General features: G+C 43.8%; 3 protein-coding genes and 5 non-coding genes across 9 annotated transcripts in view; 7 read left to right on the forward strand and 1 right to left on the reverse strand.

The window, feature by feature from the left end:
• The window catches only part of Zwilch (zwilch kinetochore protein), a 28994-nt gene extending 19123 nt beyond the window's left edge, over positions 1 to 9871 (reverse strand). The window contains exons 1-7 of one of the 2 annotated variants that reach the window (XM_076925746.1): positions 9616 to 9871; positions 7792 to 7843; positions 4109 to 4204; positions 3094 to 3212; positions 1583 to 1782; positions 583 to 653; positions 46 to 201 (exon numbers count right to left, since the gene is read on the reverse strand). In XM_076925746.1, coding sequence (XP_076781861.1) covers positions 46 to 201; positions 583 to 653; positions 1583 to 1782; positions 3094 to 3212; positions 4109 to 4204; positions 7792 to 7843; positions 9616 to 9689 — 768 coding nt within the window. In that variant the 5' untranslated portion in view covers positions 9690 to 9871. The remainder of the gene's footprint in view (positions 1 to 45; positions 202 to 582; positions 654 to 1582; positions 1783 to 3093; positions 3213 to 4108; positions 4205 to 7791; positions 7844 to 9615) is intronic. The other variant, XM_076925747.1, reaches the window with a different exon arrangement.
• A 272-nt stretch (positions 9872 to 10143) lies between these two features.
• On the forward strand, positions 10144 to 15140 carry Rpl4 (ribosomal protein L4). Its single transcript, XM_076925749.1, has 10 exons — positions 10144 to 10227; positions 11657 to 11828; positions 12022 to 12128; positions 12441 to 12579; positions 12947 to 13071; positions 13631 to 13760; positions 14009 to 14165; positions 14426 to 14509; positions 14602 to 14722; positions 14853 to 15140. The coding sequence occupies exons 1-10, from the start codon at positions 10225 to 10227 to the stop codon at positions 15063 to 15065; spliced, it is 1251 nt and encodes a 416-aa protein (XP_076781864.1). The 5' UTR covers positions 10144 to 10224; the 3' UTR covers positions 15066 to 15140.
• LOC143439486 (small nucleolar RNA SNORD18) lies at positions 11876 to 11943 on the forward strand. The gene has a single exon (XR_013107708.1). It is a non-coding gene; the product is annotated as a small nucleolar RNA SNORD18 (small nucleolar RNA).
• Positions 12272 to 12370, forward strand: LOC143439488 (small nucleolar RNA SNORD16). Its single transcript, XR_013107710.1, has one exon. It is a non-coding gene; the product is annotated as a small nucleolar RNA SNORD16 (small nucleolar RNA).
• Positions 12733 to 12803, forward strand: LOC143439485 (small nucleolar RNA SNORD18). The gene has a single exon (XR_013107707.1). It is a non-coding gene; the product is annotated as a small nucleolar RNA SNORD18 (small nucleolar RNA).
• Positions 13350 to 13448, forward strand: LOC143439487 (small nucleolar RNA SNORD16). The gene has a single exon (XR_013107709.1). It is a non-coding gene; the product is annotated as a small nucleolar RNA SNORD16 (small nucleolar RNA).
• Positions 13813 to 13883, forward strand: LOC143439484 (small nucleolar RNA SNORD18). The gene has a single exon (XR_013107706.1). It is a non-coding gene; the product is annotated as a small nucleolar RNA SNORD18 (small nucleolar RNA).
• A 782-nt stretch (positions 15141 to 15922) lies between the features above and the next one.
• Positions 15923 to 21803, forward strand: Snapc5 (small nuclear RNA activating complex polypeptide 5). Its single transcript, XM_076925751.1, has 3 exons — positions 15923 to 16081; positions 17305 to 17394; positions 19056 to 21803. Exons 1-3 carry the CDS (start codon positions 15992 to 15994, stop codon positions 19170 to 19172), a joined length of 297 nt encoding a protein of 98 aa, XP_076781866.1. The 5' UTR covers positions 15923 to 15991; the 3' UTR covers positions 19173 to 21803.
• Positions 21804 to 22087: the final 284 nt, after the last annotated feature.

The raw sequence follows: 22087 nt of genomic DNA on the forward strand, positions 1-22087 counted from the left end.
TCAGAAGCCTGATCAACCTAAAGACAAGACAGGGTCCATTCCTACCAGAGCTGCAGATGAAGACAGGGGAGGGGTCTGAAGAATTTCATCCACAGGGCTCCAAGAAAGATCCAGAGTGACCGAAGTTTGTGATGGGGTGACAGTGTCATCCAAGTCAGTAGACTTAAAGAGCTCATACTGGGCAAAGCCCCTGGCTGTCACCTGAAGACAGGGCACAGGAGATCATAGCATCAACTTCACATCAACAAACCATTGTTAAAATCACCTTGATTTCTGTTCCAAAAGAAAAAAAAGCCCCATACACCACACTGTCATCCAAAGGAAAAAAAAATTCTTTTAAGCTGCAAGCATTAGCCAACTAGAGGGAGGACATAGTACATACAGAGTATGTGGGTCCCACATCTGAGGACTTGAGCACGGTCCTAGAACCAACCCACAGATAGCAAGGGTAACTGTGCCCTGGCTGATACTCTGACACTACAGAGGAACATCTAGTCATAGTGAGAGGAAGAAGAGCGCTGCTAGTGAGGACGGCAGACCAACTAAGCACCCGGTAAGTAAGCTAGTCAGACAGATACTCACAGCAGACAAGTGATGTCTTTTCTTGTGTAAAGTTTTTAGATGCTCCAGATCTTCAGAGTAATTTTTATCAGCTACAGGACATGAGATAAAAAAAGAAAGGAAGAAGGGAAGAAAGATTTTTTAAATTCCAAATTATACCGTTAAACTAGAAAGTTATGCCAGGTGGTGGTGGTGCATGCCTTTAATCCCAGCACTTGGGAAGCAGAGGCAGGCAGATCTCTGTGAGTTCAAGCCAACCTAGTCTACAGACATAGTTCCAGGACAGCCTGAGCTGCAGAGTGAGACCTTGTGTCAGAAACAAACAAAACAAACAAAAAAAGGTGTTAAATAGAAAAAGAAAAAGTGGGGTTCGGTGGTTAGGGAAGGGGAGAGATCTGAACATTGGGGAAGGGGAAATTGTGATCAGAATATATTGTATGAAAAGTTTTTATTTTTAATTAAAACAAAACAAAACACTCACATCTAAAACCCTAGCTACTCTGGAGACTGAGACAAGACTGGGCTCTAATGACACTCTACAATAAAGGAACAGAACAAATGTACATATCCACAAATATTTATGGAAAATTATGGATAGTACAGGTCCATACTGGTATGGACCTGTAGTCCCGACTGCTTGAGCCCACGTATTTAAGACTAGGCCAAGCCAGAAAGAACTAATATTTAAAAAAGAACATCTATGTGGTGGTATTCATGTATAATCATGAATAACTGGGCTTTATACTATGGCTGAAACAGAATAATTAAGTTCAAGAGTTCAAGGACAACCTTGCCTCAACCCACTCCTTCCAAAAAGGTTGTCTTTTAAATTAAAAAGTACAAATTAAATTAAACCCAAACAAAGCAGGCATAAGACATTAGTGAGTTTCTACAATGCCCTCTCCCTGTTGCTGCGCACAGACTCGAGGTCCAGCGTTTCCCGTTTCACTCCTGTCCTATGTGGAAGCCCAGGATTAGCACAGACAACTAGGTGAATAAATATACCGAGCAGAGCACTTACCTTTACAAGTGACCACGTAGAAGATAACGCCTGTAATGATGTCATTTGCTGTGATAAGCTCAGCTCCTAGCCAACAGGTACCTTCAGGATCTGAACTGTCACATCTCACCCAAAGAGGAGGAAGGGCAATCACTGGCTGCTTAATCTTCAAATGGGTCATATTAGGATTGTGAGCCATGGCATAAAGCCCAATTAACTGCCTTGAAAACAAGGAACAGCAAAACCAATTATAAAATGGCAACACATATTCTCTCGGAAGCTGCAGGTGTGGTTTGGTGGTAAAGCACATGCTTGGTTGGCATGTGTGAAAGGCGAGTTCCATCCCCAGCAACACCTACCCTCTATTTTTTTATTTTAATTAAAAAAAAATAATAATGTGAAGGGTCTCACAGAAACAACAATCTGGAAACGAAGAGACTAAATGCATGAATACATGTATGTTTATATATTTCAGCAAGAGAAGAGAAAGGTATACCATATATTCTAGTAGTTACAAGTCTAGAGAGACAGTTTAGCAGTTAAGAAAATGTATTGTTCTTGCAGAAGACCAGAGTTCAGTTCCCAGTGCCCACACTGGGTGCCTTAGAACTGCCTGTAACTCCAGCACCAGGGGTATCCAATATTTCTGGCATCCATAGAGGCCTTACATGCACATACCATGCCCACCTCCTCCTTCCTCTCTCTCTCTCTCTCACACATATACACCTGCATAAACTAGAGAATTTAAAGTTATGTAAGTTGGGTATAAAACTGTATCATATATAATTATGACAATTTAACAGCACATATTATATTGTATACACATATACCATATACTGCTTTGCGTATATAAATCTATAATTGTTGAAAGAGAAAACAACAATGCAGACATACCAAAATATAAACAACTGGTTTTTAAGGTATACAGAAGTTACCTGTCTGTCTGTCTGTCTATCTATCTCTATATCAAAATTAACTATCAACTAATATCAACTAAAACAATGCAGCCTAAATTTCTACTTTTTCAAGAGACAAAAACAGTTTACTCTCAGAAAGGAATTTCTAAGGCATTCAACTTCAAAAAGTAAATACAAAAATCTTACAGTGGTATGAAAGGCATGAAGAAATAGAAAAACCAAGAAATGCTAGGTGCTAGGGAGACAGCTCAGATGATAAAGTGCTTGCCTTGCAAGCATAAGGACCTGAGTTCACCTCCAGAACTCATGTGAGACACGCTTGCTGGGGAGAGGTGGCACACACCCTTGATCCCAGCACTCAGGAGGCAAAGACAGGTGGATCTCTGAGTTTGAGGCCAGCATTGTCTACAAAGTGAGTTCTAGGACAGCCAGGGCTACACAGAGAAACCTTGGTTGTTTTTTTTTTTTTTTTTTGTAAATAAAACAAACAAACAAACAAAACCCCACATACACCCACATCCTTAGCCCCAACAACGACTCGACTCAAACCCTATTCTCTATATTAGCTATCCTAACTCTACACTTACAAAAACTGACTAGGCAAACACAACTTACCTTGCTCTCCCAACTGGTAAGGCCAGTGGCCTAATATTTTCACCAGTAGAGAGATCAGAAATAGCAGTTTCTTCAGACTGTGGTTCTTCAACATGACTTGTTTCTTCCTTCTCCAAAACCTTTAAAAAACGTTTTAGAGTATTTGACCAGATGTAAGGGTCAACTCTCTTTTGTGTTAGAAAACAACTCGACGGGGCTGGAGAGCTGCCTCAGCAGCTAAGAGCACAGCACTAGAGTTACAGACAATAGTGAGCTGCCATGCAGATGCTGCAAACCAAACCGGGTCCTTTGCGAGAGAAGCAGGTGCTCTTAACCACTGACCCATCTTTCAGCCCTCAAAGATCCTGACTGTAGTCACTTCCTGTAAAGGAAGCGTCTCATGATGAAAGACAAGTACTCTAACAGGCGCAGTATGAAGAAAAGTGCTCTAACTGGCACAGTATGATAAGCTATGGATAAAGACCGCAGGAGACCCATGGGAGATGCACAGATACTTAAGTACCTTTCATTTCCCAAATGGAACAACCTGTTTCCGGGATACGAGCTTAGAGTCCTCAGCCCTCAATTTTACCTTTTATTTATTTATTCATTCATTCAGAAACAAGGTCCTTATGCTGGGATCACAAGTATGCCGTACCACCCCTCTACCCCGCTAGTCAGTTATTTATTTTTGTCAAGACAGGGTTTCTCTGTGTAGCCCTGGCTGTCCTGGAACTCACTCTGTAGATCTGCCTACCCCTGCCTCCCAAGTGCTGGGATTAAATGCATGTGCCACCACAGCTGGCTTTGTTCTTTTTCTTAATGGATCTATTATAAAAGTTTGTTGTACATATATATATCTATGGTTATGGTTGGCATTATATTTCAGTAGAAAGCACTGTGCTTACTCCTAAAAGAATGTGCACACTTTCCTTAAGAGGAAAACGTAGTACAGATTATTCCAAAAACAACAACAACAACAACAACAAAAAACCAACGTGGCTACTAAGAATTAACCACAAAGCCCAATACTTACCACTTTTTCCACAAGAAACACTAAGTCATTTTCACGTAGAATAGTTTTCAGAAGCTTTGGTTGGCCTTTGCTGATCAACTGCACTTGTACATCAGCCTGTAAAAAACAGATTGCAGTGTTTCTTTATTTAATTCAACTACTACAGACCAGTTACATGCAAATTACTAAAAAAGGAATATGAATTAGGCAAAATGTTTAAAAAGGGTTCACTTATTTTGCCACGTCGTTTCTCATGTTTAGAAAACCTGACTAACGGAGCTGGAGAGATGGCTCAGCCTTTAGAACATTAACTGCTCTTCTAGAGGTCCTGAGTTGAATTCCCAGAAATCACAGGGTGGCTCACAAGCATCTGTAATAGGATGTGATGCCCTCTTCTGGTGTTTGAGGACAGCTACAGTGTACTCACATATATAAAATAAATAAATAAATAATTAAAAGGGGGAAGAAAAGAAAAAGAAAACCTGAATGAAAACTGGACTAGGAGATGGTTCAGTTGGTAGAGCCTGTTGTTTACAACCAGCCATGTAAAGCCGAGCACAAGGGCTTACATAGATCTGTAACCCCAATCCCCGGGGGAGCAGAGACTGGAGACCTCTGCGGCTCGCTGGCCAGTCAGTACAGCAAGTACGGAGTTCTAGATTGAGTAGGAGACCCTGTTACACAACTGAGGTGGACGGCAACTGAGCTATTGACCTCTGGCCTCCACATGTACCCATAAGCATGTGTGCATGCACATACACAAGAAAATCTAGCTTACACCTGCCCTCTATACGCATGGCAAAGTCCACCTGAAAACTGCAAAGCTCTGCTGCTTACGCCTTCACTGCCGTCTTCCTCTCATCACAGTACAGTGTAGGATAGAAACAGCAACTTACTGAGTGTTGTCCCTGTCTTCTACTGGACTATTAAACATTTAGTTCATAAGAAGTATCTTCTTGTTTCCAATGCACTATACATACATTGTACAAAAACATAAAAATAAAAACAGCTTTTTACCTTTCTTTTAATAAACGTATTATGTATGTGTGTGACTGTGTACATGTCCTGGCTGCACATGTGGAGGGGTGTGTGTATGTGTGAGAGACTGTGTACATGTCCTGGGCACACATGTGGAGGTGTGTGTGTATATGTGTGAGAGACTGTGTACATGTCCTGGGCACACATGTGGAGGTGTGTGTGTGTGTATGTGTGAGAGACTGTGTACATGTCCTGGGCACACATGTGGAGGTGTGTGTGTGTGTATGTGTGAGAGACTGTGTACATGTCCTGGGCACACATGTGGAAGTGTGTGTGTGTGTGTGTGAGACTGTGTACATGTCCTGGGCACACATGTAGTCTAGGGAAGCACACAGGAGCTACTCTCGCCTTCCACCTTTGTGTGGGTTCTGGGGAGTCAACTATTGTACTCATCTAATAGATACCCAGGTATGACTCACATAAAGATGACATGGTCTATGGTTCACGTCATGAACTGCTTTCCCTGTATTAAGGATCTGTGGATACCTAAGACCACAGCTGGTGTATAGCAATTCTGTAAATGTTATTTTCTGGTTGTTTCCAGTTAAGTGTTGTGATAAAACAATAGATAGTAAACATACATGAATTACTTTCTTAGATTGAATACCTAAAATCATATTGGTACAAACTGCCCTTCAAATATGTCTGAAAACCCAGTTAACACAATGAATATTTTCATCATCAGTACAACAAGAAGAAATTAGATATCCTGATGATGAATAGCAAACTTACCTCAAGGAACTCAATGCCCCTAAATCATCAGGAAATAGTCTAATAATAATGTCTCCCCCTTTCCAGCCTGACTTTATTCAGGGATCTCTTTCCTTTCCTTTCTCTCCCATCTGGAATTAGGTGTTTGAAAGAACCCACAAAGTAGCCAAAGACACCTATAGACACTAGTTCAGAGAACCAAGGGTTTGTTAATCTAGCCTTTACATTTCAGTTATTGTAGGCTGCAGTGTGTCCTTTAAAGATACCCGGAAGCACTAACCTCAATTCTTGTGAATGTGACCTTATATGAAACTGTAGTCAAGTCAAGCTGAAACTGAGTTGGGGAGTTGGGTCTAGACCCAATGACTGCTATTGTTACAGAAGAGAGTCGGAGACAACAGACACAAGGGAGAAAGCCATGTGCCTAGGGAGGCAGGTATTAGGGCAACACCAAGTCAGGAAGAATCCAGGAAGGGTTGTTTTCTGAAGCTTTCATTGGGAACATAACCTGCCTGTACCGTCATTTCACACCTCTAGTCTCCAGAACTGTGGGAGAATCAACTTCAACCTGAAGCTGTCTGACTGTAAGCCTTCCTACTGCAGCTGTAGGGAATGGATGTGGATCCGGAGCAGGAAGAATGAAGAGAGGGCACACTCAGATGCGGCTGTGTGACTGTTGACTTTGCTTAGTGGGAACTTCGACGGTGAAGGGAACAGCACTTGTGCTTTTGACTCATGTCCTTCGTCTTTTCTATCAGTTTTTGCCTTTCCTGGTGATTTTTGAGTTTTATAAATATTTTACTCATGCTACTATATAAACGTAAATATGTACAGTCATTAATCTTCATTAATAATTATTTCTCCCTCCTTGTTCTTTTTTTTAAAACTTAGATGATTTATTTTTACTTTATGTGTGTGTTGCCTGCATGTCTGTCTGCAACATGCGTGTGCCTGGTGCTGTCAGAGGCCATAGAGAGCATCAGATTCCCTGGGACTGGGACTAAGAGACAGCTGTGAGCTACCATGTAGGTGCTGGGAACTGAGCAACAACCAGCAAGAGCAACAAGTGCTTTTAACTACGAAGCCACCTCTCCAGTCCCTAGCCTGGCTTTTAATAATTTATTGGTTCCACGTTTCACAGATACAGGTTTTATCTTCCCAACTACGAGAAATCTAACTATTCGAACATTTAACACATAGCAGGTTTTTTTTTTCAAGACAAAGCTTCCTGGTGTAGCCCTGGCTGCCCTAAAACTAGTTCTAAAGAGCAGGCTGACCTCAAACTCAAGAAATCTGCCTGCCTCTGCCTTCTGAGTGTGAGGGTTAAAGCTGGACGACTCCACACTCAGCCAAGATTCTCAATAAATCTATATGCAACCTTATTCATATTTGTAAACCACTCAAGTGTCTTTAATGAAACATAGCAACAGGATGAATCTTAAATGCATATATTCGTTTAAAAAGTTAACGCTGACCCAGGAATGGTAGCACATGCCTTTAATCCCAGCACTCAGGTTGCCAAAGCAGGTAGATCTCTTAAGCTCAAGGTCAGCCCAGTCTAAAAATTTAGGTCCATGAAAGCCAAGGCTACCTAGGGGGAACCTGTCTCAAACAAAAAAGGAAGAAAAAAAAAAAAGAAAGAAAGAAAGCCAAAGAAACCATCTATTTTATTTACTGACATCTGGGAAATGGCAAGACTTCGGCAAGAGAAAACAAATTAGCAGTTGCAGGTACTAGAGACATATGAAAATGCTTATAAAAGGGACATGGGAGCATTTTTAGACAGGAAATACTCAACACTTTGATACGGCTGCACTCCTGAAGGTATTTCTAAAAATTCCTAGAACTATCTCCTAAAAGGGTAAAAGTTATCATATGTAATTTCAAAAAACCTGATTAAAAAAACCCTACGATTTTACAGTCATTTTGTTTAAAACCAAATAAATTGCTCATACCTCATAGATAAATGGGTCTTTACAGACGCCTTTCTTTTCTTCATTAAATTCCCTGAAATGCAGAACCAAGTGTGAAAACCATAGCTGCAGGATCCCCCTTATTATTTGAACTAGAGACCGAGCTAGTGCTTTTATTTACATATCAGCAGAGAAAGCTTAGCCTTTATAGTGCAAAGGACAGCCACAAAAAGGGAACCAATTAGGTTAAGGAAAGATAAAGGAGTGTGGGCGTGGGGGTGGGGCATGCTGGGAGCCCAGCAAAAGCAGGCAGATCAGAGTTCCAGGACAGCCTGGTCTACAGAGTGAGTTCCAGGACAGCCAGGGCTACACAGAGAAACCCTGTCTCGAAAAACCAAAAAATAAAAAAATAAAAAATAAAAATAAAAAACCCAAACAAACAAACAAAAATTCTGGGGGTTAGCGGGGGCGGTTGTATGGGGGTGGGGAAGGTTATCTAAAGAGATAGCTCAGGGTTAAAACACTGTTGCTCCTGCAGAGGACCTGAGTTTAGATCCCAGCACCCACATGATGGCTTAATAACCTTACCTCTAACTCCAGTTCTGTGGTATCTGACACTCTTTTCTGACTTCTGCAGGCACCAGCCCACACGAATACACGAAGGCAAAAGATGCACATAAAGTAAGTAAACATAAGCAAATGTTTTTGATTGTGTGTGTGTACATGTAAGGGGAGTGGGTAATGAATGTGTACGTGCAAGTTCCCGAGAGAGCACTGCTCTGGAGCTGGAGTTACAGGTGACTGTGGTGCCTGCTGTGGGCTCTAGTAACCAAATTCTGGTCCTCTGGAAGAGTGGTAGGTGCTCTTAGCACCTGAGTCATCCCTTCAGATTCATTAATTTAAAAACAAACAAAAAAACAAAACTAAAAGCGTAAAAACCTGCTGGAGATGGAATACACCTCCAAACCAACATTTGAGATGCAGGAATTTGACAAGCTCCAGGGCAACTCCGGCTGCACAATTGGAAACCCGTTCAAAAAGCAAAACAAAAAAGATAAAAGCCTCTAACGTAAATTTAAGTATCATTTAAGAACGTTTTTAGCCAGTTACTGGCGGTGCAAGCCTTTTAATTCCAGCGTTTGGGAGGCAGAGACAGACAGATCTCTGTGAGTTTGAGACCAGACTGATCTACAGAGTTCCAGTGAGGGCTAAAAAGGGAAACCCTGTCTTGAAGAATAAACAAAAGTTTTGGACTTTTTTTTAAAGAGAAAGAGAGAGAGAGAGAGATTAATTGGCTATTTTAGTTAGAGGGGTTGGGGGTGAGCATGTAACTTCAGAGGCGAGAAGGGAACACAGCTGAGCCCGTCCATGAGTATTTTGGCAACCCTCTGGGGTGACTCTGATGTGATTCGCTTAGATTTTCATACAGGATGTAGAAGACGACAGAATCCTCTTGGAGCAACATTTCACTAGGGAAACAAAGTGAATTCTGGCATGGCTATCGCCTCTACTCTCAGCATCAGGAGGGTCGATGCGAATTCTGTACGTTTCACAGAAGTCGGTCAAAGCTTGAGACAGGATGACATCGAGCTCTCTGTATCCCAGGAGCCTCTCCTTAGAAGCGTGTACATCAGCGAGATGCGTAAGCTGATCTGTCACCCTGCCTCCCTTGGGTAGGTACTGATGTTTTCTTGTAGCCAAGGCCTCCGCAGGGTCCAACCCACTGCACAGCAGAGCCCTGCCTCTCATAGCCCAGATCAGGAAAGCCGGCGGGGGGCGAAAGCTCCAGCTGTGGCAAACAACGCCAGCGAAGACACAAAGGCCCGGAGGGGGCAAGTGCCATCCCACTCCCCAACCACAACTCACTGCAGAAGACGAGCGTAAAACTCCTCAGCCGCGCGGTTCATGCGCGCCCACATCCCGCCGGGCCATCGGTCCATTGCGGAGAAGCTAAACTGAACTGCGCGCCCAGACGCTGACGTCAGAGGCCATGACCCCGCCCCGCCGGAACTACTTCACACTGTAAGTTCTGTTTGTACTCAATGCTGACACATTGTTTTAATTTAATAGTGCGTCCCTTCAATTTACTATTCCAAAAGCATCCCATTTCTGCTAGGGGCCGAAGAAATGGATTAAAAGAGATGTTACGATGGGGGTGGGCGGGGTGAGGAGAGAAGACGATTCTCGCGAGAGTTGTGAATCATTCCGCGGAAAGGAGTCCCTCTTTTCCGATTACTCTTTTTAACTTTAAAAAAAGAATGGATGCGTGATTTTAACACACGTCACATAATAATATTCCCTTTTGAAATTTTTCAGTGTGGCAGAGAGAGAGCTTGTGCCTCTAAATTGTTTTTGATAAGAGGAGCAGGATGAGGGAGACGAGTGGAAGGATATATAGAGTGCGAGTGATAAGTCTTTCCTTTTCCTGTGGGAGCAGCCGGGTAGAGAGGAGCGTGGCTTTCTCCTCTCCCCGTCATGGTGAGTGGAGGTCTTCTACACTGGACTTCGCCCTGGTTTCTGTGGCCTGTGGAGGAGGGTGGAAGCTCAGGACGTGGGATCTGTAGCGAGGAGACGAGGGAAAGGGCGCCGAGCAGCTTTTCTGGCCGGAGCTGAGTTGTGGGCGCCGCGGCAGCCATCTTAGAGGCAACGTGGGCAACAGCGCAGGGCGGATGGCAGAGGAACCTTTGCAATCTAAGCTTTCTTTACTTCCAAGAAAACAAGGCTTCTGGAACCCGAGCTCTTGGGTGCCTGAGACCTGTCAGGGGTTCGGGGTCGTCCGATGACAACTCGGCCCAGGCCTTGGCGGGTCATGTGCTTTCAGTGCAGTGAATTTTGTATATCCATCTTCAAAGAAAAGGGCTGAAAGGAAATCTGTGTTCATGCTTTCCAGAAAGATTGGCTATACCTCTTTAGAATAGTTTCTGGAAAAGCAGGTTTTTGTTTCTTTGATTGATGTAATCTAGACGTTTGAACCTCAAGACAGTTCACAGACAGTAGTAAGTAGTATGTTGTTTTTCCACAAATGTTTATCTGTATTTTTTACTTAGTGGATGGGTTAATACTTGTCTAACCGCAGTGGCTTAGGATTTGGAGACAGGTCTGAGATTCATCGTTAAGTTGGCTAGATAGGTTCTATTGTGTAATAACTTTAAGGGAGAAGCGATAGAAGAGGACTGGGGTCTGGAAGAGCACGTGGGAGACAGGCCACCGATAGGTGCAGGTGGTATCCTCAGGTAAGGAGTCTTTGCAGAGTTGAAGTATCAATGTTTCTGAGTTTGAGAAGGGATCTGAAGAATTAATTATTGGACAGCTGAGCTCTGGTGAAGTTGGTGAGGGTAGAGCTTAATGGTCTCATTAAATAGCATCTTCGGACATTGTTTTGATTGCTTTACATTTGCCTTTTGTCAGATTTTAAGGTTGTGGGTATTTTCTGTAAAGCCATTGAAATTATAAATATAGTTAACAATGTTTTAGTTTGTGTTTATTGAATTTGGCGTCTCCTGCGAGGCCATACTGACCTCAAACTGCTTCCACGGAGTGGCGTGTATAGCCTCAGCCAGTGGCTCAGTTTTTTTACTTGTGATTTTACATATTCGTCTCCAGAAATCAAGCTTTTGCCATTCAGTGATAGGAAGAGCTTGCCTCCGGTGTTGTCAATATAAGTACTTTTTTGATCTTTCTCAAGTGATTCCATGAACCACAACATGATGTTCTATTGGGGCATTTTCTGTGTTTCGTGTGCTGGTTCTTGTGCACACTGTTAATGACTGCCTTTCTGGTCCCCAGTTCTCCAGGTAGTCCTATATCTGTTTGCAAGTATCAAGGATGTGGTCTTTAAAATCTTAGGTTTCAAATACAGGAGATGGTATTTCCTCTGTTTCAGTTAACATTTTTCGTTTCTTCTAAGGCTTGTGCCCGTCCCCTCATATCTGTGTACTCTGAAAAGGGAGAGTCATCTGGCAAGAATGTCACATTGCCAGCTGTGTTCAAAGCTCCCATTCGACCGGATATTGTGAACTTCGTTCACACCAACTTGAGGAAAAACAACCGACAGCCCTATGCCGTCAGTGAATTGGCAGGTATGGATTTACGTTCATCGTGGTTATAGACATTGAGGCTCCTTTGCAGTAAGTGATGAGATCCCATTGGTCCGTGTTTCTGAACTACATGATTTTCCTTGGCTATTCTGATGCTGCCTTTATCATGCATATGTTTTAAGTCATGGGTTTGTTATGAGTTAGTTCCTAAACCTTTTGTCTTTGCCAATTTTAGGTCATCAGACCAGTGCTGAGTCTTGGGGTACTGGCCGGGCTGTGGCTCGAATTCCCAGAGTTCGGGGTGGCGGGACCCACCGTTCAGGCCAAGGTGCCTTTGGAAATGTATCCTTTATTAGTGTTCTTGGCAATTGACCAACTGGATTTAAGGCTTGTATTAATACAGTTAGTATTTGAATCGTGTTTAAAAGTACTAGTGTCTCCAATAAATATCTCTTTACAGTATGGAGCTCTTTGGGGGTGGTGCTTGCAGTGATGTCGTAATTTGCGTCTTACTCTGTTCACAGCGACAGTTGCCTGCTGTCAGTGAGCTGGTTCAGAAGGTTGACGAATATTGTTACTGAGCAAGTAATAACCTTGTTGATTTTTTTTTTTTAAATTTGAAAAAAGAACGTTAATTCTTGACAAAGAACACAGATGTGTCGTGGGGGCCGCATGTTTGCACCAACCAAAACCTGGCGGCGCTGGCACCGCAGAGTGAATACAACCCAAAAACGATATGCCATCTGCTCTGCCCTGGCTGCCTCAGCCTTACCAGCTTTGGTGATGTCTAAAGGTCTGATGCTTCAATACGTGACAGTTTTAACTTGCACCTAAGTAAATTGCTTCCATGAATTGTATCTCTGCCTGCTAAAGTTACTTCTGCATACATGAATACAGTAAGCCTTTGATTGTAGTGCCTATCAAATTATTACCATGTTTTTAACTGTCAAGATGATGAAATTCCACTTAATGGTCCGTGTTTCTGAAACACATGATATTAGTGGAGGTTCTGATCTGACGCAGATTGGATGATGTTTCATTCTGGGGTGACAGGTAAACAGTTGACCTGCCCCGGAAGCAGGCACAGGGTGCTAGAGTTCTGGCACAGTGTCCCGGGGGGAGTGAGACTTGGCTGTTAAGTATTACATTGGTTTTGTTAGGTCATCGTATTGAGGAAGTTCCTGAGCTGCCTTTGGTGGTTGAAGATAAAGTAGAAGGTTACAAGAAGACCAAGGAGGCTGTTCAGCTGCTCAAGAAACTTAAAGCTTGGAATGACATCAAAAAGGTGGGTTCTCCATACAATACATGCTTGGGTATGATCGCACATGCTGTCAGACTTGGATTCAGAGGGTCAGTTGAGGTTTAATGGGTGAGTGGGCTTCAGTTCTTACTGGATATTGATGGTAGAAACTTACTTTCAAAGATCCAAAGATAGGGTTTTGTTGGGTTAACCAAGAACTCTATAGGTAACCGATCTCTAATGTAGATGTGTTTTGTGGTGCTTAGGTTAAGGAAGGAGTCTTTTGCTGTCAGTTTTTTTCTTACAGAAAGGACTTGTCTGTTTGCAATGATGTTGTAATTTGCGTCTTACTCTGTTTTCAGTGACAGTTGCCTGCTGTCAGTAAGCTGAATCAGAAGGTTGACGAAAATTATTGCTGAGCAACTCAAAACTTTAGTTACCTGAGGTGTGAGACATGAAATAGTAACAAAAAATAGTGAATTTCAAGGATCAAACAGCATCAGACATGGCTGAAAGTTCTTCCTGTTGAAGTTTCTTGCTTTCTAAGATTGAAGATGTGGACATTTATGTCTTGGTCAGAATACTAAAGCTCCTCACTCTGTAGGTCTATGCCTCTCAGAGGATGAGGGCTGGCAAGGGCAAAATGAGAAACCGCCGGCGGATCCAGCGCAGGGGGCCCTGCATCATCTATAATGAGGATAATGGTATCATGAAGGCCTTCAGGAACATCCCTGGTAAGTTCTCATGCCTGTGTAACTGCCTCTTCTGTGCAAGCTCACTCGGCTGTGGTTATGATGAAATTCCACTTCATGGTCCGTGTTTCTGAAATCCCATGATTTTGTGGAAGCTCTGATTCCTGAATGAGTGAGTTACATCCACCCTTCTGGCCTGAGCTCGCACATGTCCTGGGTAGCTCAGTAAGCCACAGAGATTGTATGTCTCCTGTGAATAGAGGTGTGCTGATAACTCTTTCCCCTTAAAGGCATTACTCTGCTCAATGTAAACAAGCTGAACATTCTGAGGCTTGCTCCTGGTGGGCACGTGGGGCGTTTCTGCATTTGGACTGAAAGTGCTTTCCGGAAGTTGGACGAGCTGTATGGCACTTGGCGCAAGGCTGCTTCCCTCAAGAGTAACTATAAGTGAGTCTCTCTCCCATATTAATTATATGTACATTAATGACTAGTGTGTACACTCACACTCTCCCTAAGTTCTGCGGGACACTTTGTGTACATTTTCCATTGTTTGGAATGATGGCTCACCTGTGGTTATTAAATGAAAATTTAAAGGTTTATTCTATAGCTAGAGTTGAAACATTTAAGCTGCACTTCTTTAATGCTTTACGTTCATTTAGAAAATGAAAATTTGAGCATCTTACAGGTTTGTTTGTTTGTTTTCCCAGCCTTCCCATGCACAAGATGATGAACACAGACCTCAGCAGAATCTTGAAAAGCCCAGAGATCCAAAGAGCCCTCCGAGCACCACGGTAAGGTTTTGAAACTTGAAATAACACTTGATACAACCTCTTTCAATTTTCAAAGGGATACATATTGATTAATGAATGCTTCCTCTTGATAGCAAGAAGATTCATCGTAGAGTCTTGAAGAAGAATCCACTGAAGAACCTGAGAATCATGTTGAAGCTGAACCCTTACGCAAAGACAATGCGCAGGAACACCATTCTTCGCCAGGCCAGAAATGTGAGTCAGCTAGCTGTGCCTGTTTTTCTTAGAAGATTTGATTGCTCCCTCCCCCAAGACAGGAACTGTGAAGGCCAGGCTGCCCTCCCACAGACAGATCCACTTAATTTCCTACTTATTTTTGTTGCAGCACAAACTTCGGGTGAAAAAACTGGAAGCGGCAGCTGCTGCGCTGGCAGCCAAACCCGAGAAGGTGGAAGCAGAGAAGAAGCCTGCAGCAGACAAGAAAGGAAAGAAGCCTGTGGACAGCAAGAAGCTGAAGAAGCCTGCAGGGAAAAAGGTGGCTACCAAGAAACCAGCAGAGAAGAAACCTACCACAGAAGAGAAGAAGCCTGCTGCATAAACTATTAAAATCTGCTAAATTCCAGAGAGCAAATAGAGACAGCCTATTTGAATAAATCAAAGATACAGTGAGAAACCGTTGTGTGACTCTTCATTGTGGGTGTTTCCAAGCTCTTTTAAATTAACCTTTGGGAGAATGGGACAATGTGGGATTTCATGGTGACAGCTTAGCTCATCCGGACTACAGAAGAACATAGTTGAATAAAATTTCATTCTCCAGGCTGATTTGTTGCACATGGTAGTCTGGTATAAAATGAATTTGGAAGAGTAATAACTTAAAATGAAATCTATTAGTATTTGGTATCAATGTATTAGGCACAGAAACCCATCAGGACCAGCTAGGGGCCGAATCCTATGACTACTATGTAATTGGAGTAACCGCTAGAGGGCGTGATGGTAAAAGGGGACATGGCGAGCCTGCCACAATTATGGCCGCTGTGTCCGTGGTGAGGCCATGTTCACACGGCATTTTCTAAGTACAAATCAATCTGGTCATCGTCGAATTGCCATCTCTTGTTACCTTGAACTAGCAGGTGAATGCGGGCAGAAACACTCCTCTTGCCCGGAAACATGAGTTCCTTAAGTATAACATTCCTGTCCCAACTAAGCTTAAGTATTTGGTGGCATTTCAGTTCCTGCCTGCAAAAGTGTAGCCTTTGCGGAGTATAAAGTCACTTGGAAAAGCACCTAAAAAGTGCTGAGATAGATGAATGCTGTTCGCCTGAAGCCTGTGAAACGAATTTACCCGGTTTTACTGAGATTACCAAGGGACTGAAGGATCTCCACAGTTTTGGGGCTTGCACTTTGTCTTCAGATTCTCGGTACCAAATGCTGTGGTAAGCAGGCGGTCCCTCGCCGATTTCGGTCGTCGGAAGTGACGTCATCGCCACGCGCCCAGCAGAAAGCTCCCTAAGAAGGTGGAAGGGGATGTTGAGTAGGCTGCAGGAGCTCCGCAAGGAGGAGGAGACCCTGCTGCGCCTGAAGGCGGCCCTGCACGACCAGCTGAACCGCCTCAAGGTGAGCGTGCAGCCCTCCGCTTCTCGGCCCTCCTGAGCGTCCGGCGAGCGCGGCGGTAGCGCGGGTCCACTGGGTGTGTTCGGCAGGTTTAGCTTCTGAGCCCACATCCACCCCAACCCGGCAGCCGGCTCAGGCTCCAGCTGCTGGTTGTCACTGTTTATATGCTTCCAGAAAGGGCTTTCGTGTTGCCGAGCTAGTATTGAATCTCAGACCCGCCTGCGGTGCGAATGAGGTCAGGGAAAGAGACTTGTCCCCTAGCGTTCCCAGGAACCGTCCTGGGAACCGATCCGGGTGCAGATTTAGGTCGGCCTTCATCACGTCCTAGACGTAGGGGTAACTTGACCCCTGTGACATGATCATGGTAAGCCCTGCTCAGCAAGATCTTTAAATGTTAAGTGACATGAGGATTACAGGAGCCAGCCCTTTGTAAACTGAACTTGGATACTTGTGGTATAGAAAACGACATGCAGCTTTTCTCGGGCATTTATAACAGCACAAACTTATTACAACAGTACCTCCTACAAGCTCCTAATGATTGTATGTTGAAGATGACCTCGCAAAGGCAGGTACCCTGGTGCTCCAGGAAACACGTGCATTTTTTTATGCTCTGCTTTTCACTTTCTCATTAATTGAGTAGAACAGGCTCAAGCTTAGGACATCCATCTATGGATATGGAACCAGCTGTCTCCCGGAGTGAGGGTAAGGGAGGGGGAAAAGTAGTCTCTCCTGTGTAACCCAGGCATGGGTTGAACCTATTGTGTAGTTCAAGTTAGCTTTAGACGTATGATCCCTTTGCCACCTACATTTCTTTTTTATTTTATTTATATTTTATTTTATTTTTTGGGTTTTCGAGACCGGGTTTCTCTGTGTAGAACTCACTCTTTCTCTGTCCTGGAGCTCACTCTGTAGACCAGGCTGGCCTCGAACTCAGAAATCCGCCTGCCTCTGCCTCCCAAGTGCTGGGATTAAAGGCGTGCGCCAACACCTCCGGGTTTGGTGGCATTTTTCTAATTTTCTAATGGCTTAGCGGCACATGCCTTTAATCCCAGCACCTCAGAGGCAGGTAGATATCTGTAAATTCAAGGCCAACGTGGTCTAAGCAGTTTAGGGATTATAAGCAGTTCTTTCTCATGATGCCAACCAATACTGTATCTAGTGGAATTCACTTACTATGATAACCCAGCAGAGTACGCAGTGAAATGTCTCTGACTTTTCTTTCCTAGGTTGAAGAATTGGCCCTTCAGTCAATGATAAGTTCTCGAGGAAGGACTGAGACACTGTCTTCTCAGCCGGCACCTGAACAGTTATGTGATGTAAGTTCAGTCAAGTACAGACTTCCAGATAGAGTGCAGAGTCCCAATGTGTCCTAGCTCCTTGGGCAGGCAAACGCTGTATGGCACATTATTACCAAGTCCGAAGGACTCTGGAAAGTACCATTCAAATATTTGGGGGCATGGGCGAATTTACTGTGCATTAAACCTAGGACCTCATACAAGGTAAGCAAACACCCTGCTAGCGACCTTCATCTTTGGCCCCTCGTAATTTGTAGTTCAGGAATTAGCTAATCTACATTAATCATCCAGGCAATAGCTTGTCTTTTATACTTTGTCAAATATGGGCATCCTCTGCTCTTCTAGAGTACATCAGTATGCCCCGCCTACCCAGATTTCAGATTACTCCGTCCTTTCCAGTTACTCAAATGAACCCCGAGAAACTAGCAGTGGCTGTTGTGGTAGAGGTGGTGGGGTTCATTTTGAAGCAGTGTCTTTTGTACCCAGGCTAACCTCCTTCTGATGATCTTCCATCTGCCTGGGATTACAGGCATGTGGACTCGTATCCTGTTGAGAAACTCTGCTCTTTTTAGGAATATGTCATGGTTGCCACTCTTGAGTATGGCTTTGGGTACAAAGCAGGGTCTAAGGATAAGCCGAAGGCATTACCCTACTCAGTCTTACAAAATGCTTTCAACAAAGCCAACACATTCTTCCTAAATATACCACGTTTTGAGAATTCTTTTTTTGTTGTTTTTTTCGAGACAGGGATTCTCTGTGTAGCCCTGGCTGTCCTGGAACTCACTCTGTAGACCACGCTGGCCTCGAAATCAGAAATCCACCTGCCTCTGCCTCCCAAGTGCTGGGATTAAAGGCGTGCGCCACCACCGCCCAGCTTGAGAATTCTTTATAAGCTATGTAGTCTACACAATTTACTTCGTTGATGGTTTGTAAAAGAACGTGGTAGGTCAGTTAACATTTTAAGTAAACACGAAGCATTTATTCTTAACCCCCTTTCAGTAATGGGAGAAACAAGAAACAGGAAACAGTGTTCTTTCAGTCATAAAAATAACCTAAAATTGAACTTTTTTTTTACTTTAAAGATATTTTTATAGGTATGTGTGAATGCATGCTAGTATCCATGGAAGTATCAGATACCGTACAGTTGGGCTTGTGAGCTATCCAGAATGGATGTTAGGACTCAAACTTGGATCTTTTTGGAAAAGAAACAAGTACTAGTTTGTTTGTTTGGCTTGTTTTTCTTTTCTTTTTTCTTTTTTTCTTTTTTTTTTTCTGGTTTTTCGAGACAGGGTTTCTCTGTGTAGCCCTGGCTGTCTTGGAACTCACTCTGTAGACCTGGCTGGCCTCGAACTCAGAAATCCGCCTGCCTCTGCCTCCCAAGTGCTGGGATTAAAGGCGTGCGCCACCACCACCCGGCCTTGGCTTGTTTTTCTAGACAGGGTTCCTCTGTGTAGTCCTGGCTGTCCTGGAACTCACTCTGTAGACCAGGCTGGCCTCGAACTCACAGGGATTCACCTGTTTCTGCCTCCTGAGTGCTGAGATTAGAGGTGTACACTACCATCACCTTGCATGCAACAAATACTTGCAGATATGCAACCCTATAAATGAGATTTGATTTTAAAGAATTTGCTGTTTGAGGCTCTGCTCTTTTGCTATAATCCTAACGCTGTGATTTTACACAGATTTCGCTGCATGTAGACAATGAAGCGTCTATCAATCAAACCACACTGAAGCTGAGCACAAGGAGCCCTATGGAGGAGGAGGAGGAGGAAGAAGAGGAGGAAGAATCTGATTCTTAAGTGGGGCGGGGGACAAGGGCTAGGGTTAGTTATACAAGCTAAACGAAGTCTTGTGTACTTCATCTCTTCAAAGTTGTCTTGCAGGGCCTATGTGAAAGATTTATATTCTTATAAATGGAAGAGGCTCAGTCGATATAGTATCTACATGCAAATATGAAGATCTGAGTTTGGAGCCCCAGAGTCTGTGTAAAAACCTAGGCAGAGTGTCACATGTCTGTAACTCCAGCACTGGGGATAGGAAGACCGACAGATCCCTGAAGCACACTGGCCAGCCCTTCTAGCCAAACCAGTGAGTTTCAGGTTCACTCAGAGACCCAGTGTAAAAAGAACAGTGAGAATGGGCATAGAGGCACCCGTCTCAATCCCAGCATGCATGAAAAGGTTTAAATAGCAAGCTGGAAAAAAAAAAGATTTGTTTTTTTCCTGCTGAGATAAATAAATCAGTCCAATTTCACTACCAGAGGAATGGGAAAAAGTAGATGACATCTGATCAACATGTAAAAGATCACAGAAAGATAACAGAGCTTTAACGGACTTGGGCATTTACACACTTGTAATCCCAGGCTTTGGAATGTTCTAGCAAGAATGGCTGCCATGCACTGTAAAGCCAACTTGACTATAAGCAGAACCAAAGACAATGCCAGGTCTTAGCATATGAGGCTGATTGAGATCAGCCAGTCTCTCTGTTCCATCTATTTTCTGAAAAAGGCAAACACTATACAAAGTGACCTAATTTCAGTCATTGCCAGGGGCACTCACATGGGAAGTGACAGGGGAGGCAGAGGCAGGATATCAAGCCAGTGTGATGTTCCACACAGCAAGTTCCAGGACAGTCAGGACTACATAGAGAAAACCTGTCTCAAAAAATACAGAAAAAGCTGCCAGTAACCTCTGGCCATCAGCATACCTCAAAACACATCAAACACACCATATATACCCCCATGCTGACAACTCCCTACACAACACAATATATACACTGGTTTTGTGTAAGATATTCTCTCAAAGAGGAAATGAATATCAATGAAATGGCCTTTTTATTTTGTGTGTGCATGTATGTGTGGACACATGTACCACTATGCATATGGAGGTTAGTGAACTTATGGAAGTTTGCTCCTCTTCCACCATGTGAGTTCCAAGGATTATAGTCAGGTCGTCAGGCTTGGCAACAAGCCTAGAGAACCATGTCACCTGCACGTGACTGCTGCTGGTGTCTGAAGGCTATACTTTGCTTGTGTATGAGCATGGGTAAATACATGTGTATATAAAGCTGAATCTCTCAAAGCTGGAGTTAAAGATGTTTCTGGGGTACCCAGTTTCAAGTGTGCTGGTATCCAGATTGTTCCTCACGGTAGCACAGCAGCACTCTTAGGAATAAGACTATTCCTAGGCTCCTCTGCATCCTGTTTTTCCTGACTTTACAGCCACCTCAAAGCATGACAAAGCCATCAGTGAGAGCATGCCTCTTCTGGAAGGTGTACTTAATTCTAATAGTGAGGGGAGACCATTTCCCAGCATAGTACAGCAGACTGACCAGACCAGGGTGAGGGCTCTCTCATACCAGCAAGGACCTCTTGAGAGCATGGCTGTTAGAATTGCAGGTAGGCCCTACTACGTGAAATAAGGAGTGTTCTGTGAGAAACCGCCTGATTCAGGTTCAACACTGTGCTAGCTAGGTCTGGGTCAGCTTGACAGTCATCTGAGAGGAGGATTCTCACCTCAGAAACTGCCTCTAAGATTGGGCTTTAGGCATTCTCTTATTGAGGTGTGAGGGTGGACCTGGGTGCTGTACTTAAAACCAAACCAATAAGCAGCATTCCTCCGCTGCCTTTTGCATCAGCTTCTAGGTTCGCTCTGTTTGAATGCCGCCTTGGTTTACTTCAGTAGACTGTGATTTAGGATATGTAAACCAAGGAATCCCTTTCCTCCTCAAACTGCTTTGGCAAGGGTGTTTTATCACAGCAATAGAAACCCTAAGATGCCCACCTACAGTCTTTCCTTTGTGTAAAGAGACTACAGGTACTGGGAAGGTGGTAGGAATCACTGTTAAGTTGCAAATGAGAAGAGTTGGTACAAAGACTGAAGTTGCAGTAGACCCATAAGCCCCTGCACAGATCTGGTCAGTGTGTGCCCTTGGTAGTTTTTTGTTGTTTCTTTGGAGACAAAGTCTCTTCACACACCCCTGGCTGTTCACCATATAGATCAGGCAAGCCTCAAACTCAAACCCACCCAACCTTCCTCCCAAGTACGGGGATTAAAGTCGAGTACGCTCTTGCTCGTGGTATATTTGGCTAGTGTTTGTCAACACAAGCTAGAGTAATTTCAGAAGAAGGAACCTCAATTGGGAAACTGCCCACATCAAACTGGCCTGTGGGTGAGCATGTGCATCTTAAATGATGATTGATGTGGGAAACCCAGCTTACTGAGGGCAGTATTGCCCCTGGCGGGTAAGAAAGGTTCCAAAAACAGTTCCTCCCTGGCCTCCTGCTTTCAGTTTCTGCCTCTGGTTCCTGTTGTTCCCTGGATGGTGGACTAACTACAAGCTGAAATAAGCCCCCTGCTCTCTGCTTTCGGTCAGAGTGTGCGTATCAGCAACAGAAACCTTCGTAAGACAATACAGCATTTATGTCTCCAGCTGCGTCCTGTTTTCACTTTGCCCTACCTCAGTTTCTGGCCAAATCATTCTTAGGATTTTTACTGCTGTGAAGAGACACCATGATCAAGGCAACTCTTAGGAGAGAAAACATTTAATTGAGGCTGGCTCACAGTTTCAGAGACTTAGTCCATTATGGTGGGAAGCAGGCGTCGTGCAGGTGGACACGGTGCTGAAGGAGCCACCACAGCTTGATCCAGAGGCTGTGTTCTATACAGGGCATAGCCTGGGCACATAAGAGACCTCAAAGCTCAACCCCACAATG

This window comes from Arvicanthis niloticus, chromosome 26, assembly GCF_011762505.2.
Source record: "Arvicanthis niloticus isolate mArvNil1 chromosome 26, mArvNil1.pat.X, whole genome shotgun sequence".
Lineage (NCBI taxonomy): Eukaryota > Metazoa > Chordata > Mammalia > Rodentia > Muridae > Arvicanthis > Arvicanthis niloticus.

Coding starts and splice junctions, on each gene's coding strand:
- Snapc5 (XM_076925751.1), top strand. CDS start 15,992: ATGTTGAGTAGGCTGCAGGAGCTCCGCAAGGAGGAGGAGACCCTGCTG. Junction 16,082..17,304: donor ACCAGCTGAACCGCCTCAAG/GTGAGCGTGCAG, acceptor TTTCTTTCCTAG/GTTGAAGAATTGGCCCTTCA. Junction 17,395..19,055: donor CACCTGAACAGTTATGTGAT/GTAAGTTCAGTC, acceptor GATTTTACACAG/ATTTCGCTGCATGTAGACAA.
- Rpl4 (XM_076925749.1), top strand. Junction 12,580..12,946: donor AGCTTTGGTGATGTCTAAAG/GTCTGATGCTTC, acceptor TGGTTTTGTTAG/GTCATCGTATTGAGGAAGTT. Junction 13,761..14,008: donor GGCCTTCAGGAACATCCCTG/GTAAGTTCTCAT, acceptor TTCCCCTTAAAG/GCATTACTCTGCTCAATGTA.